The sequence below is a fragment of the Notothenia rossii genome (assembly GCF_949606895.1).
Source record: "Notothenia rossii genome assembly, chromosome: 5".
Taxonomy (NCBI): Eukaryota; Metazoa; Chordata; class Actinopteri; order Perciformes; family Nototheniidae; genus Notothenia; species Notothenia rossii.
Genome location: NC_136903.1, coordinates 56,121,674 through 56,139,885, shown reverse-complemented (window position 1 = coordinate 56,139,885; position 18,212 = coordinate 56,121,674). Strand labels below are relative to the sequence as shown.

The following is an 18,212-nucleotide window of genomic DNA, read 5'->3' as shown; positions in this document are numbered from 1 at the left end:
AACAGGTTAAAGCAGACTTTAGTTACACCTGAGTAAAATTCAGGGAAGGTGATTGTCAAGTGCCAACAATCAGGAGAGATATTTGATAGTTGGTGCTTGAGAAGACTAAACATTTATCTGCAATTGACATGAATGGAAACGAGTAATAAAGTATATTCATTACTCGTTATTCTCTATTAATAGTTAATTAAAGACTGTATAATGGCTATTTTGCACATCCCTTTCAAGATTTTCAAAGGTTTGACATATCATATACACAACTACGGTGTATGCAATGAATGAAAATCTTGGGTCACAGGTTCCTCAACAGCGCATTACAAGACATCTATCAATATGTGTGTATACCTCCACCATTTAACTGTCGTATTCTGCACATTTCTTATACTATCTACATACATAAGAGTATAATTCATATTATTATATCAGTTAAAATAAGTGCTTCAACATAGATAACATTGCAGGAAAGCAATATATTAGACGTTAAGTACTTTGTCAGGCTTAATATTTATTTGTAGATACCCCCAAAGCTTTTTTCTTATTTAAAAGAAGACCTTAATCTAAGTGTTATTTAATGTTTAAATAAAGGTTAATTTGTTTTTCTGTTTTGCACCTCCTCCTATTAATATCTTTGTACATCCTGCACTAAACTGTTTTATTGTAGAGATCACTTAAAGTATCTTCTTGATTTTTTATATTCTATATTGCTATCATTGACCTTCTACTTTCCCTCTCTGAAAGTATGTACTCTTAATATTTTTTAAATCAAATATAACACATAAAAACAATAATTCAATAACGATCTTTAACCACTAGGCGGTGCACACAAGGTACACACAGCCATAATAACTTTGTATTATTAGTGTAGGACACTTATGTATGTACAACATCTGAAGATGTGTAGTTTTATTCATGTTTTCACATAATTTTACAGCACATTGCTATACTATTTCAGACTCAGTATTTACATTCTTATATTCAAAGAAAATCAGTAATATCTTTAAAAACTACAAGTCCTTTTATATCAGGTGTGCACCGTTATGGTGTAAATATAACCTATCTATGAATTAGATCAAATGTAAAAGTCAGCCGAATTACTATTGATACTGCGAGGAGACGTATTGTGCATAGCCGCAGGAAGTCATTTTGCTCAGGGGGTGCTGTCAAAAGTGGGGAGGGGGGCCGCTTAAAAACAAGAAAAAAAAAGGCGATGCCGGTCCGGCCCCGGCTGTCAGCGATACGAGCCGCATAAATTGTTTGTTAAAGGCGAGACACGGCAGGCAAAAACATCGTTTTTCATGCACTGGTACATTTTGAGATGTTGTGCTATTTTGATTCCATAACATGTTTTCTTTCAGGCTTTTGGAAGGAAAACGTACAAAATACACATTTAAGTGTTTATTTAGTTATTTAGTTTAGTTTGTCTATTTGCGTCTGTATATTTCTCCTAAATTCACCAAAAGTTAGCATTCTAACGTAACATAAAGTACCATGACCGCTGTTTGCACCATGTCATCAGAGATATCGTTCGAAAGCTCCGTCTCTCCTGTACAATCTCATCGGATCCAAATATGGTCATTTCCTTATCAGCAACCAATCATGAAAGTACAAAAGGGTCTTAAACCAAGAAACAAAATCTCATTGGCTGGTGTCAACTTCTGACAACGTGATTCATTCAGATGCGTCACGTGGTGTGCTAAAACACTTCCTGGTTAGCTTTACAATAGAAATTTAAATCTCAAAATGGCAAAAGAACGGCGAAAAAAACGTTCGCAGAGAAGATGACAATAATTGTCACTTGCACGACGCAAGATTATACAAAAAACAAATGACCCCGAACATGAAATACCTTCACAGAGTGCGTCGAGGCGCAAGCTGTGATCCAAAGAACAGGAGGGTTTAGCTAGCGCCACACTGCAATCTTTAAAGGCCCTGTGAAGTGTGCACCTGTGCATGATCTGTTATGCTAATACGTATAGTAATGACCAAAATTGTCCATTGGAACCCATATCAAAAAATGTTGGAATAGCAACAAATTTGACGAGTTTTGAATTTTCCGGGGAAATCTGCAGTCGACCTTCGCCTTCGTGGGCGTGGCTTGCGATCTACTGCGTGACGTCACGAGATGGACGCCGCCGCACTGTTTACATTCACCACCGTTCGTTTTTTCTCTTTTTCAAAGTCGAATTTCTCAACGTTTTTGAGCTAGTATTTTCCTGGAAAGTGTGTCGGAGTCGACTGGAAGTGATTGCCAATCGAGAAAACCTGACAATGGAGGCGACAGTGAAGAAAGAGGGATGAAAAACACAGGGGAAACGATGCATTGCCGCTGGCTGTAGTAATGTCAAGTCTGCCGAAGTGGCGATGTTTCTGTTCCCAAAAGATGAAGGTGAGCCTGGCTGGTGTCATTGTTTCGGAGATTCTTTGATTGATCATGATAAATAAAGGCCAGTGGTCGATTCGAGAGAGAGAGAAAGAGAGACTGACAGAGTTACAGGGTTGTTGTTAGCATCTGGTGCTAGCTCGGAGCTAACGGAGATTAGCTGTTTCAACAATAAGGAGAGGGAGAGTGCTCTCCTGTGGGACTGAGAGAGATAACGTCAGCTCAGGGAGGTAAACTGTAGCCTAAGTTATCTCAGTGAGTTTGGTCATCTATGTAAACAAATATTTCCATCTATGTAATATTAGTTGTATAAAATAGGTTAAGAAATCCTTCCAATGTTTTTTGATTATTGAAATATATGTTTCATATGAGTGTTGAGAGCTGTATCCATAAATCTCTTAATGTTGCCCTCAAAGTGCACCAGATTGATCACTTTCCTCATCTATCCTGTCCGAAAAGCTGTCCAAATCAATCATTTCTCTCACACTAGTATCACTTTCCAGAGTCTCCGCCATGTTTACAATCGCAACTGGGTACATCTTGTGACGTCACAGCCACTATCGTCTGCAACTTCCATTAGGCTCAGACGGCAAAATTAATAATTCATTCATTCATTAATTATGAATTATTAAAAAATATTTTAGCCATGAACAGGCACAATGATATGTAACGAATGAAACTGCCATTTCATTTTGGGGCAAAAACATGCACTTCACTGGGCCTTTAAAGGTTGTTTTCTCAAAATGAGTTTTTTCTCCTACTCTGAGTTCGAAATTTCCACTTCAGTTGCACTTACATACACCAAACCTTCCAGTTATATTCCTATCAATATTATGAAGGCTTTTACAGAAGGGTTTGTTCATATGTCATTCATTTCCTGAATTATATAAGATTGTATACCTACAAACATGGCGAAAATTGATATTTTAGGGCTGTTGACAGTATTTTCTGATTTATGGAGTGATACAAAGAGATATCCAAAATCCCTTCTGTAAAAGTCTTTGATGCTAATATGATTACAAAATGAAACAAGAATTTTGTACCTGGCTTTATCCAAAGTTCAGATTTCGGTTCCTAAAATGTGTTAAACAATTGCCTTATTGTAGGTAATTAACTGGAGAAATTTCTAGCTGATATCTTTAAGTTAAAAATGTTTACCCTATTCACCTGGGGTGTCTCGCCTTAACTGTTAATAAAAACCATTATTGACCTACATCACTTAGCAACAGCTGCACATGCCCATATGCTAACCATGGGTCTTACAAACCTACATAACATTACAAATAGTCAGAAAATATGATTTACAATATTAATAAAACTATGAATTCAATTTTAACTGATTGACAGGGCAAAACACTGCACAGCGGCAGCAGCATTAAAGGAAAATATCGTCTTACCTTGTGTTAGGGCTTCACAAAACTCCAAATGTAGCCTTCCTCTCTGGGGTGGCACTAATGAAGACCCTCATTAGAGCAGATACATCCACATTATCCAAAATGTTACTATGGACATGCATCAAAGTCAGATGTGTCAGTCTCTTCTGTGTCATATTACTCTAGTTGTAGAGGTGGTGGGCTGAGGAGTAGCTGGTGGTCCATTCTTTTTATTGGGTTGTTTGTTGGAGAAAAAAATCCCAAAAACTTTTTTGCGCCATTCTAGAAAGTTGTCACTCTGCAGTGTGTGTGTCGCGTCAATTACGTCACTATCCCACGACCTAGATGACTCGGATTTTATTTATTTGGAAAATAAATCCAAGCCACCTGACTGATACAAATATATACTATGACTATTATATGCTACTGTATACAGCTAATTTTATTTTAAGTAAAATCATAACTATTTAATGTAGTTTAATCATTTTTATTTAGGTGGTCACTCAGTTTTTCAAATGTACACCACTCGCCAACAGGGGGTGCTGCAGCACCCCCAGCACCCCTACTTCCCGCGGCTATGGTATTGTGTGAAGAGAAATTGAAGATGTTGTTTAATTGTTGATATAATTATGATCCACGTCAAGTATTCAGTTTCAGCGGCATTTCTTCCAGTTTTTCTAAAGGTCTTCTCATCAGGGCTCTATAAATAAAGAACTACGGCAGATCTGTAATATGTAATGCAGTGGAACCGTGTATTACAATGCCGCTATGTGATGACTTTCAAAGAGAAAAGCAAGAACACTCGGAATTAAGTATTATTTTATTATTTTAAAATGTTTTTCCGATTTCATATCATATAAACACCAAATCCCAACATGCATTGCGGCTAAAACATCCAATCGGCGAGCTTAAACCATAGCTGAGGATCTTGGGTAATCGCTCGAAATGCCTACGTCTGTTTCCGGTTATTTTTATTTTGAAATTCAGTTCCTGACGGACGCCAAAAAAGCCAGAGATTATGGAACTAAAAAAATAAATAAAAACAAGGATAATTGTGTGTTATTGGTGAGTAAATAAAAGTGTGTTATTTTGAAAAAAATAACAAATTAGAAGGAAAAAAAGATTAAAAAAAATACAGATTTCAGTATTCTGAGGCTCTGAGCCCCATTTATTTTCCTCACAAACGGCAGCAAAAGTCAGAAATTATATGGTTTAAAATAAAAGCAATAATTGTGGCTTGCTATTGAGTAAGAACATGTTTTTATGAACCACACAGCTTCCGGTCTTCCTATAACACGTAATGCCGTGAGACTACCAATAGAAATACATTGCTTTTAAAATCGTGCTGTGCAACACGAAAAAAAGGGGAAAATCGTGTTGGTGAACACGAATCAATAGATTAAAAATCGTGTTGGTGAACACGAAATGCCATGAGACTGGGTTGGTTATGTTTTGTGCAGCACCAAGGACCGCTAACGCGCCAGTTTCGTCTCCTCCTCCGTTACATAACGGGACTCCCAGACACCCAGTGGACGGTAGGTCTTTGCATCAAACTATTTTCAATGCAAATCCGATCAGTGTACTAAGTTTATATCGCCAATGACAAGTTATTTGATTCAGTTTCTGTCCACCAGTTTGAACGGATCATTATATTTATAGTGTGCGATGCTAATGCTAACCAACATTTTCCCCCTGGATTCTCGTTGAATCATAATTTCCTTGCACTCAATATTGCTTATCTTCTTAACTTGATCCTAGCCGAAGTTTCAAGACTGTTTGGCCCCTACATGGGAGAGAGGAGGACGGCAAGGCGGCAAACCCTTTCTGGTCCTGCGCACCTGAATTCTTATACCCATTCATTCTGTTGCCTTGAGGACAAGAATGCAGCCTTAGTCCCCAACCGATACGCCAAAGAAAGACTCGCTGCTGCTGGCTTAGGGGAAAAACGGCTCACATTTCAAGGTCTGCCAGTCATTAGAATGACGATTATCAAACTGCTCTTTCCTTTTTTGTGTATTTTTTGTTGTAAATGTACATTTGTGATATATAAATATATTGAGTTACCCTTACAATCATAACATTATCTTTAGGTTAGATCTCTAATGTGTATCGTTAATTTCTAGGAAGCCATACAGATTCAAATGAATTCCTCGAATTCTTGATGGATGCCTATCCAAAACCGCGGAACGGTGGCGGTTTCGAGTTGCTAAAAATATCTGGCACTACGAGAAGTCGCCACTTGATTGTGATCCCCTGTCCCAATGAGGGTTACTATGTCAGATATTTGAAGGACCCTCAGACCCAGATTGGCCATGCTACGGTTTTCATTAGACCAATGCAAAGAACCCTGAATTTGGACCCTGTAAGTTCCTCACTTCTATAGTGGTGTAACAATATTAAAATAGAATCTGTGACTTACAGTAACATAATTGTTCGCTTGTGATGTATTTTAAAACTATTTTGTTTACAGGCATGTCGATCAGAAGGCGACAACGAGTTAATTGGACCAAATCAGAAATGTGTCATCTGTGGAGAGGAGTTCCCCTTTTCAAGAATCAAGGATCACAGCAATAACTGCATGAGGTATTACTCTCTACAGAACTAAACATCACATTCGTCAGGCACACTGCAACTGCATGTGTAGACACACAATAACCAATAAGCATAAGGCTGTGGGATGCTGCAAATGGATGTAAAACATTTTTGACATATCAGCACATCTGAGGTTTTATAATTATGGGGCCAGATATTAGTACTTTTTGTTCCAAACGTCCCTATGTAGCACCATATTTTGCCGTCCTCTATAATACATTTAAATAAAAGATATACATTCTGGATGTTGGTTTTGAGGAAAAGTAACATTTGGTTTACTTGTCATTCTATTTATATGCCCATCTTTTTCTAGAGTGCGATATGTAAAGTATACTAGACCGAATAACAGAAATAACCTCTTTTTACACTAGACCATCACAGAGCAGCGGTGAGCTACAGATTGAGTTGACAACTGAAAGGGCCTCCGGAAGTCAAGTTAGATTTGAAAGCACGTTCACAGGAGCACAGGGAAATGAGACAACAAGGGCCAGGAACACAAGACACTCGGTGCCACCTCAGGAAATGTTGCCTTCTCCTGAGGTAGTTGACATCGATCTCACTGAGGAAAGTGTCTTCTCTGGTGTGTAACATCCTTTATTAAGTACATCATGTATTGCAATAAGTTGTTGCTCTCTACATTTCACTTGATACAATATTAATTTGGAAACCTTTTAAACTATTTTTAGATTGGAAAATAGCGCCAGATCCCACAGAGGCAGCAAAGATGTTTAAAGAAGACATTTTAAGCCAGTATGCAAATGGTAAATCCTTATGTCTTACTATGGATCTTGGAGACAGTGCAGAGGAAAGGGAAACAGCAGTCCTTACTTTTTATAAGAAGGCAAATGTTGAGTGGGCTTGCCCCTTGACATGCACACTTAAGGGTAATTTGGTTACAAACAAAACCTAAGATAAAAAAAATGAACAAACCATATTTTTGTTAAACTGATGTCTGTAGTGTGTGTTTACATTTTTCAGGAGATCCAGCAATTTGTGATGGTGTGACTCGGCATTTCTTTGCAACCGTCATGTCAAAACTTCAGGCTGGTTTTGAGATTAAGTTTGGTAAGTAAATATTTACTATGGCTGATCGCTGGATCTCAGCCACTAAATTATGTGTGTTTTTGTACCAGTTCCAGGCTGAAAACAGATCTGTCCTTTAACCCCAGAAAACAAAACGTATTCCTAAAACCTGATTTGATTGTAGCTGCTTTGAACATGTAGGTTTCTACAGGATCAACCAGTATCCAGTTGCGGTTTGATAATTCCTTTACTAATGCTTTGTGATAGTTGAATATCTATGTCCTTTACTTTACTATCAATTTACTTTGACTGTTTTCCTATATTTTAAGTGCCTGGAGGAACTCTTCTTTTTGAAGGGGAACAAGATCATCTGATTCCCTCCACATCTCATCTCCTTTTGGAGAGTGACTTCTTTGTTGTTGCTGGCCGAATGATTGGACATTCATTCCTCCATGATGGGCCATGCCTAGGTGGACTGAGGCCAGCTATCCTGCATGTGCTCTTTGGTGGATCCCCGGAAGAAGCCACAATAGATATTAAGGACTGTGTTGACCTTGATATCCGTGAGACCATCAAGTTGGTATGTTCAATTTTTTTCTAACCTATTTTATAATGCAACCTTTGGATATTATTTATTTAGCTGGTCTACTTTCAGATACTGTTAACATCATGTGGCTACACTTTGCATCAGCAGAGGGTACTGAAGCATTATTAAACACCATACACTGATCTATTAAATATCATTTGAACACTTAAAGATGTCCTCCTATGAGATGTTTTTTGACAAAACATAGCTTTTACAGGTTACCAACTACTAACATGCTGATTATAAGTTAAATGGGTGTGTTGTTTGAGCACAGGTGTCATCAACTTCTAATTGATGGGTTGTCTTATGTTGTATCAAAGTTGAATGTTTATACAAATATTGAGAAATTAACGATTCTTATCAAATTCATTCTACTTGCCATTATTAGCTGGAGGGAACAGCAGAATAGAAAAAAACCTCATCAATGAGTTGGCACTGTCCTGGGATTTGCCTCTAGTCACATGTGACAACAGGAGATGGCTATTTGATAAACTGATCCTCCACGCTGTGAGTATTCTGTACTTAACAGGTCATATGAATCAGACTGACTAATCAGAGTTGAAGTTTTGAAGTAGGACCTAATTTTGGCATTTCACATTTTAGCTTTTTTGTTAAATACATATTTGGAAGTTAATAGTGTATTAAAACATGCTTATTAGGCTATTAGATAAATCAGGCTGCTTTGCTTTTCTACTGTGATGCAAATATTGTGCAGGTCCTTGGAAGAACCTCCAGACAAGTCAAGCAGTTACGAAGGGGTTTAAAAGAGACACTGATCTGGCCTCTGCTAACGGAGAGGAAAGACACGATTCCCCTTCTCTTTCCAAGAACATCTGATTTGCAGTGCACACCACGGGTAAGTGATCTCATGCTGCTCAGTCAAATCTTTCCTCCTAACTCACAGGACTTAGAAATTGGGTTTATTTACTACTCTCATACCTCCATTGCTTTAAGTTTATTATAACAAACATTCACCTACGCAAACATATATTTTAAAATAAATGATGCTACTTGCTGCTTAAAAGGAGCTAAACCAATAGAAATACGGTATCTTTAGACTACTCTGCTACACAGGAAAACCTGCAGTTTCTTGTATGTTCTGTTTATTATTGTGCTTTCACTGGGCTCCTTTCAAAATGAAATCTGTCAGATGGTTTTGGAGAAGATAAACTGGCCCACACAGGATGAGGATGAAGACAGTGAAGTCTCTTTGGAGGATTCCTGTAGGATCACAGGATTCCTGCACACATTTATTCGTTCATTTGTCGACAAGATGGCGACACGGGCGAATGCTGCGAATGCAGCGAACGCTGATCTCCTAGAAATTAAGGACGCTTTATCCAGCATTACCAAGGATATAAGTGACTTAAATAAGACCCGAAAGGATGACAGCATAACAATTAAAAAACTGCTGGAAACGATCGGAAGCATGGAGAGGATTATGGAGGAAAAAGACGAGAAGATTGTCACGCTGGAGGGAAGGATCAAGGAGCTTGAACAACAAACCCGGAAAGAGGATGTTATCGTGACCGGATTAAAAATCATAAAACCATATTCCCAGGTAGTGAAAGGAGATTCTGCGCCTTCTACAGACAGAGACGGACATGATTCGGTTGAAACACAGGTGCTCGAGGCACTTAACGATCGTGGCGTGTACCGTGAGATCTGCCACACACTTGGGAAGCCTTTGGAAAGTGGATTCCAAAGGGTGATTATAAAACTTGTGAGCAGAAAGACAAAAGTTTGCATGATTATTAACGCCAAGAAACTGAAAGGGGCTGGAATCTACATTAACGAGCACCTCACGAAAAGGAACGCGGATATTGCAAGAACTGCGAGAGACCTGAGGAAGAGGAACAAAATTGAAGCTACCTGGACCAGGGACTGTAAAATATTCATCAAAACAAACGAAGGGAAAGCATCGATTGTGAAGGACAGTGAGGACTTATCTATATTTTAATGAACTCTGAGGATAAGAATATTACTCCCGCTATTGATAAAGTATTGACAAATAATGCAATTACATCTATGTGCTATTTTCCCTCACTTCATTCATTAAGCGTGAGTCAAAGTTCCATCGACCACTCGATAATAATCCGTTATATTTAGTTTTGTATTTTGTCCTGTGTGTTAAAATTAATCCCCTTTATTGTATGATCAGTCATGAATTTACCTCTGTGTATGCACCATGAACTCAAATCACCCAGTCCCAGTGACCACAGTGACCGGAGTAAACTCTAAGGATTTAAATCTCTTTGATGAAAATCTAATACGACAGAACTGTTTTGACTCTCACATTGACCCAGACTCTAATTTCTTCAGGAATCTTACCAACAACTGCTGCTACTATAGCGAAACACTGTTTAACTTAGAACTTAAAGCTATTCATGGTTTTTCATTAATACACTTTAATGCCCGTAGCCTTAATGCAAATAGTGACAAAATCAAACTATATCTTCAACTCATAAATAGATCTTTTGACATCATTGCAATCTCAGAGACCTGGCATACTGACTCAAACACTGTTGACAATTTTTTACCCGATTATGTGGCTTTTCATATGAATCGCAAACTCCAAAGAGGTGGAGGGGTTTAACTTTTTGTTAAAAACACACTTTCTGTGAGATTGGTAGAAAGTCTCTCCTTCTGCTGTAACAACCTCCTTGAATCTGTCACCGTAGACATTGAGCTAAAACAGAACAAACATATACTTGAGTTGTCTCATGCATGTATAGAAAGCCTGGAAGTAATCTTGAGGAATTTAATGAAGTAGAAAAAAATGCTCAGACCTCAGAGAATTAAAAACCTTTATGTGTGTGGAGATTTCAAAGTTTATTTATTAAAATACAACTCGCTCCAACAGGCGAGACACTTCATGGATATGTTTTCTTCACTCAGGCTTCTCCCTCTAATAACCAAACCAACCAGGTTAACTAGCACTACTGAAACGTTAATTGATAACATTTTCAATAACGTCCTTGAAATGGAACATCATAGTGGGGCCCTCATCACTGATGTCAGTGATCACCTGCCAATATTCACAATTTGCGGAAAAGAACCTGTAAATAGCAAAGAACAAAAGACATACATAACTAAGCGGACATTAAATGACAGTTCACTAAATAAATTAAATATTAATTTAAAAAATGAAAAATGGCAAGAAGTATTTGAGATTCAAGATGTAAACAAATCCTATAATGAGTTTGTAAGGATTTTCATGCAAAACATGAACGAATGTTTTCCATATATTAAAATTAAGATTGGCAACAGGAATAATAATGACTCAAAACCCTGGTTCACTCACTGAAAAACGCTTGCTGTAAAAAAATGCACTCTATAGGACATTTTTGAAAAGTAAAAGTACTGAAGATGAAAGTCGTTATAAATTGTATAAAAACAAATTGACTACAATCCTTCGAAACTGAAAAACGATACTTCTCTGAAAAATTAGAAAATGCCATAGGAGATATGAAAACCACTTGGAAGGTAATAAATAGCATAATTAAGAAGAAAATAACTGACAACAGAAATGAATTCAAGAAATTCCAAACCGAAGGAAAAACCCCAACGGATGTTGCAAATAGCTTTAATGAGTTCTTTACTGAAATTGGCCCCAACCTGGCGAGTAAAATCTGCCAGACTTCATCTAAAGTGGATGATTTTCTGAAAAACAGCAACCAACAGAGTATGTTCCTGAACCCAATTACAGAAAATGAACTGCTTGATATTGTTAATTCTCAACACAGTAAACAGTCCAAAGATTATTTAGGACTTAGTATGAATATTGTTAAACAAGTTGCACCAAACATTGTAGCCCCCGTAGTAAATATATGCAATAAATCGTTCCAACAAGGTATTTTTCCCAATGAAATGAAAATCGCGAAGGTGATTCCGGTTTTCAAATCTGGTGATAAATCTAAAACTCTTTAACAACCGTCTGGAGTCATTCCCAAGCGAATGTAATATACTATGCCCAAGCCAATATGGATTTCAGAAAAATCCCTCTACTTCTTCAGCAGTAATTGAACTGGTTGAAGAAATTACCAACAACATTGAGAAAGAAATGATTACAGCTGGTATATTCATTGACCTTAAAAAAGCTTTTGATACTGTGAACCATACCATACTGCTACACAAATTGGAACATTATGGCATAAGGGGTCAAGCCAAAGAATGGGTCAAGAGTTATCTGGTAAATAGGCTACAATATGTGGATATAGACGAGGCGACATCAAACAATCTTCCTATTACATGTGGAGTCCTTCAAGGATCAATTTTAGGTCCAAAACTGTTCCTGATTTATATTAATGACATTATCAACACCTCCGACATGTTAAAATTCATTTTGTTTGCCGATGATACCACCATTCTCTGCTCCCATCATAATCTTGGTGATCTTGTTAAAATTGTTAATGCAGAATTGGAAATACTATGTAACTGGTTTGAAGTTAATAAATAATCTCTTAATGCGGCCAAAACAAATTACATGTTATTCAATACAAAGTCTGAGAGTAGAAATGACTGCATTATACGTATTTGCAATACTGAGATAGAGAAAGTTGGTGCATGTAAATTCTTAGGACTCATTGTTGATGAAAAACTCAACTGGAAGCACCATATAAATTATGTACAAACTAAACTTTCAAAAACAATAGGTATTTTGTATCGTACTAAGAACATTCTCGAGGAAAAAATACTCAGAACTCTTTATAACAGTCTATTTCTCCCTTACCTTTATTACTGCTCCGAAATATGGGGAAACACATACTCAACAAATCTACAACAAATAATAACATCTCAAAAAAAAGTATTGCGAATCATCTGTGGTGTTGGTAAATATGAACACACAACTCCCATATTTAAAAAACTCAATCTATTCAAATTTGTTGATATAGTTAAGCTTAAAACAGTACTAATTATGCACAACATTTTCCATAATAAAATGCCTACTAACATTCAAAAGCAGTTCCAAACCACAGTCATGAAATACCCAACCAGGCATCCTAACTGGTTGTATAGCAAGCCCTGTAGAACAACCATCAAATCACACAGCTTATCCATAATCGGAGTTAGAACGTGGAACGGACTTCACCCAGACCTTTCAAGTACTACAAGTCATCAACAATTCAAAACTAAAGTAAAAACTATTATATTTTCAGATTACTCCAGCTAACAGGTATTGGATATTCCCAGTATTGCTTATATATGCATTTGCTTTTTTCTTGCCCTAATTTTTGTTTTATTTATTTGTTTTTTTTCCAGTTTTCATTGGTTTTCTTTGTTTCTTTGTACTCCTTAATTTCTATACGTTTTTGATGAAATAAATGCCATTATTATTATATTGATGATACAGTAATGATGATGCACGGGAGGGCTACTCCCCATAAGCTATTCTTCAGCCCTCCCGCTTCTACTAATTTTGTTCATTTGTGTGTATGAATTATACGTTTTTGTTTTTGTATGATTTTAGTAGAATAAATAAAATTAAAAAATAAATAAAAAAAGATGGGTAAAACAACATCTTCAAGCTTTGTGTACTGAAAGTTTGTAATTATTATAACGAAAGCTGAGCTTCCTCTGTTTTTATGTTTAACCCTTGATTTTCAGCTACAGTAACAATCCAAGGCGTAATTTAAGTAACATTATTGTTATTTAACCATTAACTGAAAGCAATTATAATAAAATGAATTTATTCTGTTTTATAAAGCATCCCCCCATATCCTTGGGAAACTTGTGCAGTTCTGGATAGGATGGAATGTGCTTCCTAGACATGACCTGGATGTGACCGTGGTGGAGAGCAACTTCCCCGGCTCTTCCACATGCTTTCACCAGCTTAAAACTTCCAGGACATTACAAAGAGTACTGTACATTTGAAAGGGACATTCTTGCTGCTATTTGGAGCACTGAAACTGGGTTCGGGATGGTCTGAAGAGACGGACACACCTTAGATTTGTTGTCTTTTGTGTGGCCGGCCAAAAATGTATGTTTTCAGAGAGGAAAAAAAACTCAGTTAATGCCTACTCCGACCAGTTTGTGTAACATTGAAAATATAAAGATAAACATGCTTTCCTTGTTATTGCACATAACAAGGAAAGCATGTTTATCTTTATATAATTTCAAAGTTTTAAATTGATATTGGTTACAAAATGTTCATTAAGTGTAACAAATGTATATTGCTTGATGCATTACAGTAAGTGTTGATTCACAAGCGGTTCAGTGCAACACATGTTTAAAATGACTACTGAACGTAATTTCATTACCATTTAATTTTTATTGTATTAAAATCGAAATATACTGAATCTTGGTACCAGCGTCTTCATGTAACTCAGTTAAATATTGTCACCTAATCGTCCTAATCATTTCCCACAGCAACAGCCTTTTGATAAACACACATTTACTTTAGCATTTCAGTCAATAAGCTCACAGTTTGTACATAGACATTCCACACATTGGACAGAGGGCCATCAGGGTCTGGAAGTCTTTCCACTTCCTCATCAGTCAGTGAACGTTGCAGCTGAACTTCAGGGACCTCAACATGAGGCTGGCGAAGAGCACATGGTCCAGTCCAGTCAACTCCAAACTCAATGTCAACCTGCAATTGCAAGAGCTAAAGTTAGAGTCAACCAAAATCAAAGTTTTAGTATGTCATTTTATATAACCTAAACTTTTGTATCATCTCATGGAATTCCTGATTAATGTCCCATGAACAGCTATGACATCAATCAAATAATTAGAGAGAGCAGAAAGCCCTGATGTATCATTATCTTCCTTAATCGCTTGTTCTGGTTGATCACACCATTTTAGGAATATCTCATAGAAGTGTTTAAAGTGCCGATGATATGCAGAATAAAATAATTCCATCACATTCAGTTTCCTCGACAACAGGCCACTATTTGTTACATTGTGCTACTATATGCACTTTGGAATGGACCTCCCTTGTATTATTTGTTTTTTGAAAAAGTGGGTATTAGTGTTAAAGGACACATGTCATGCTTTTCCGGTTATTAACCGTCCCCTTGTGTGTTATGAAGGTTTTTATGCATGTAAACGGTCTGCAGAGTCAAAACTCTCAAAGTACACCCTGTAGCGAGTAAAACTCTAAAACAGAAAATACCTCCCCAAAACGCCTCGTTGGTGAAACATCATTGTCCATTGTTTACTTCCTGGGTGCTGTGTCGTAGAAGCACCCAGTAGCCACGCCCAGAGCTATGGCCGAACCCTCTGCCAGCCTAGCATATATACTGTTGGAATCTCAGGTTCAGTTCAAAACTGTATCCAGTCAGTGGTTGACATTCCTTTTTAACACTGTTCCTTTCAGATGTTCGAGCCGGTATTTTACTGTGTGCGCGGCATTTCAAGGAGCATAGCTTCACAAAACATGGAGCGATTCATACCGGATATGTACAGTGTAGGGCACTGAGGGACGATGCTGTTCCTACTTTGTTTGGACCAGCGGGAGATTCGGGTACACAACCTGTAAGTATTCATTGTTGTTTGTGTATTTATGACGTTTAAAACAAACAAGGTATATCTAGCACGACTGTGTAAATGGGTAAACGTTTTTCTGGCTGCTAAGCCATTGACAAAGTGCTAACAGGGCTAACTAAGTTGCTAGCGTTTCCATATATCAACTCCAATGTCAGCAGATGCCTTACATGTATCTCATAACAGGAGAATGTCTGCATTCACACACAACATACTCATAGACAGTATACTCCGGGTGATTTACCGTACGGTCAGTACATTATACAGGGCTCTCAAGTTTTGAACGGAGTTCAGAGTGAGATTTTGGCAGCGATGTTTGGTACTCCAACTTCTGGCTCCCCTCAAAGTTCCCATGAAGCCCCTCTGTACCGCGAATATCAATGGAGGGGGGGGGGGTTGTGCTAGTGGAGTATGAAGCCCTCTGTATCGCGAATCTCAACGAGGAGGGGGGGGGGGGGTTGTGGAGTGCACGCGTCTTAAACAAGCCTAGTTTGTTTACAAAATTGCGGCGCAACTTGGTGGGCGGTTCCCTGGAAAGAAATCTCTGCGTGAGAAATACAAGGTGTGGCGTGTGAGCGTGTGAATGGAGTGAAATGCGTGTGTCTCACGCCAAATGCGTGAGACTTGAGAGCTCTGATTATAGTTGGCGTTCCTGGAGTGTGAGCTACCGTTCATAGCGTGTATGCTACATAGCTAAACAAGAAGGCTACCTAGAGCTAGACATGCTTGGGAAAACCTTGTTTTCATGCCAGCTACAATGAATGACCGAACGTAGCAGACTACCCGTATAAGATTTTAATTGTAAACATGTTCTTGCTAGCCTAGACTAGCTGTTGTTCATAGTAGGTTGGCATATTACACTGAATAACTAGCAAACGTAGGTTAGCATATTAGCTGGCAAGCTAACTGTGTTGATTAGATAGATACACTCCTACCACAACTACTACTAACAAATCTAAAAAGTTTATCTAATATTTTGTGATTTGCATTTGATTTCGTCCTGCCAGATCAGGAAACTCCTGGCGTATCTGGCGGACAACACACACACACTGGATGACCACTCTGATGCCTCGTCCTAAAAAGCCCCGGCAGCAGCTTGCAAAGCTGCCATCGGCAAGATGCCGAAACGCCTATAAGGGAAGGAATGGATGATATACCAACACACTCTCACTCCATAATCGTCCAGGAGCAACGTTTGGTCGGTCCCGTGGCGTGCAGTTGTGACGCTCCTAGGCTCCTTCAGCTTAATAAAGGGACGCAAATAGCTTTCAACTGATTGCAATGTATTCCCATCTGCGGCGGGATTTGACGCTCATGGAAGCAAGGCATGTGTTTGTGTCGGCTGCCCTTAAAGGCAATGTGAGCGTCCATTCCCATTGGATAACGGAGAATTGTACACCCGGAAGTAAGTATTCCCCTTACTGTCGATTGATTTTACAGTGATATCTGCACTAGTCATCGACTAAAAAACACCAGATTATCCCTGTTAATTACACAACATTGATTGGTTTAAATTGTGTGCAATGCTTTTGTATTTTTCCCCTTCGATTCGGAGAAACACAATTTTTTTCAGAGTAAAGGATGGCAGAAGACACTACACTACCCAGAATCCTCAGCTATCGTTTAGGACTACACCATGTGCTCTTTTTGACAAATCCCGTGATTAGTTCTCAAGCTCTGTGATTGGTTGACCTCCAACTGCATTCCATATGAAAAAAAACGTTTCATAAAAGATAAAATCATACTTTATTCAGCAGTGCTTGCTTTACTCTTTGAAAGTCGTCACATGAATGCATTGTAATAAATGGTTCGGCTGCATTAAATATATTACACATCTGTCGTAGTTCTTTATTTTTATTTATATTCAGAGATCGGGCTCAGAATAGACCGGAAACTATTCTTTTACCGTTCAGTTTGAATTTCACAATAAAGTTAGTAGTAATATTTTGTTTTGATATTATTGTTTTTTATTAACTACTTGACCGCTGGGTCATGTTAAGACCATCTTTTCTGTGTTGCTGTGGGTTTTTTCCATTGCTTTTGTGTTTCAAATATCAAAACAATAACTAAATATATCCGTCGTAAACTAAACCAGAAACAGCAGTATATTTTATTTTGTTAACACTGTAAACTTGACAGCTTTTTAACCCAAACCACCTACTGGTTAAAGCACGTTATTACACGTTTAGAGTAATGCAATGCAGGTAGATTGTGTTGCTTTTTAATGACTGTTTAAAATGCATTTTTCTTAATGTCTTTTATTATTATTAACTACTTGTTATTTGTTGCTAGGGACGCTGCTATCGATATTATTTCTGTTATGTTGTGTAACTGTTTAATGGTGTTATCTTTATTGCTACCCCCCCCCCCCCCCCCCCCCCCCCCGTCAATGTATAGTGTTGGTCCACAGCGCACAAACGTATTAGTTTAACAAAATCTGCATCTAAAGATACGTTATTTTCCCCTGTGCAATTCCAGTCTCACATCTCACATCACATCGTCATTAACAAATACCGGAAACAGACCGAAAACATTGAAAAATATATATATATACTTTATTCCGAGTGTGCTTGCTTTTCTCTTTGAAAGTTATCACATAACGGAATTGTAATACACGGTTCGGCTGCATTAAATATTACATATCTGCCGTAGTTCTCTATTTATAGAGCCCTGATGAGAAGACTTATAGACAAACATGAGGAACTGCCGCCAACACTGAAAACGTGACGTGGATCATAAATATATCAGCAATTAAACAACATCTTACATTTCT

The 18,212-nt window shown here is 37.8% G+C and overlaps 2 protein-coding genes across 11 annotated transcripts in view; one reads left to right on the top strand and one right to left on the bottom strand.

Moving 5' to 3' along the window:
- Positions 1-18,212, bottom strand: part of LOC307039977 (uncharacterized protein) — an 88,474-nt gene that overhangs the window by 59,913 nt on the left and 10,349 nt on the right. The window lies entirely within an intron of this gene.
- LOC307038742 (uncharacterized protein) lies at positions 1,840-16,603 on the top strand. 7 transcript variants are annotated; one of them, XM_079680396.1, is made up of 13 exons: positions 1,840-2,386; positions 5,214-5,288; positions 5,512-5,715; positions 5,877-6,115; positions 6,224-6,336; positions 6,717-6,925; positions 7,032-7,229; positions 7,324-7,410; positions 7,698-7,948; positions 8,343-8,461; positions 8,670-8,810; positions 15,273-15,430; positions 16,447-16,603. In XM_079680396.1, the coding sequence occupies exons 1-10, from the start codon at positions 2,362-2,364 to the stop codon at positions 8,361-8,363; spliced, it is 1,422 nt and encodes a 473-aa protein (XP_079536522.1). In that variant the 5' UTR covers positions 1,840-2,361; the 3' UTR covers positions 8,364-8,461; positions 8,670-8,810; positions 15,273-15,430; positions 16,447-16,603. The 7 variants fall into 7 exon arrangements, with proteins under 7 accessions (XP_079536522.1, XP_079536525.1, XP_079536521.1 ...); XM_079680399.1 differs by lacking the exons at positions 15,273-15,430; positions 16,447-16,603 and adding an exon at positions 13,662-14,013 and having other exon boundaries at positions 7,032-7,106; XM_079680395.1 differs by lacking the exons at positions 15,273-15,430; positions 16,447-16,603 and adding an exon at positions 13,662-14,013.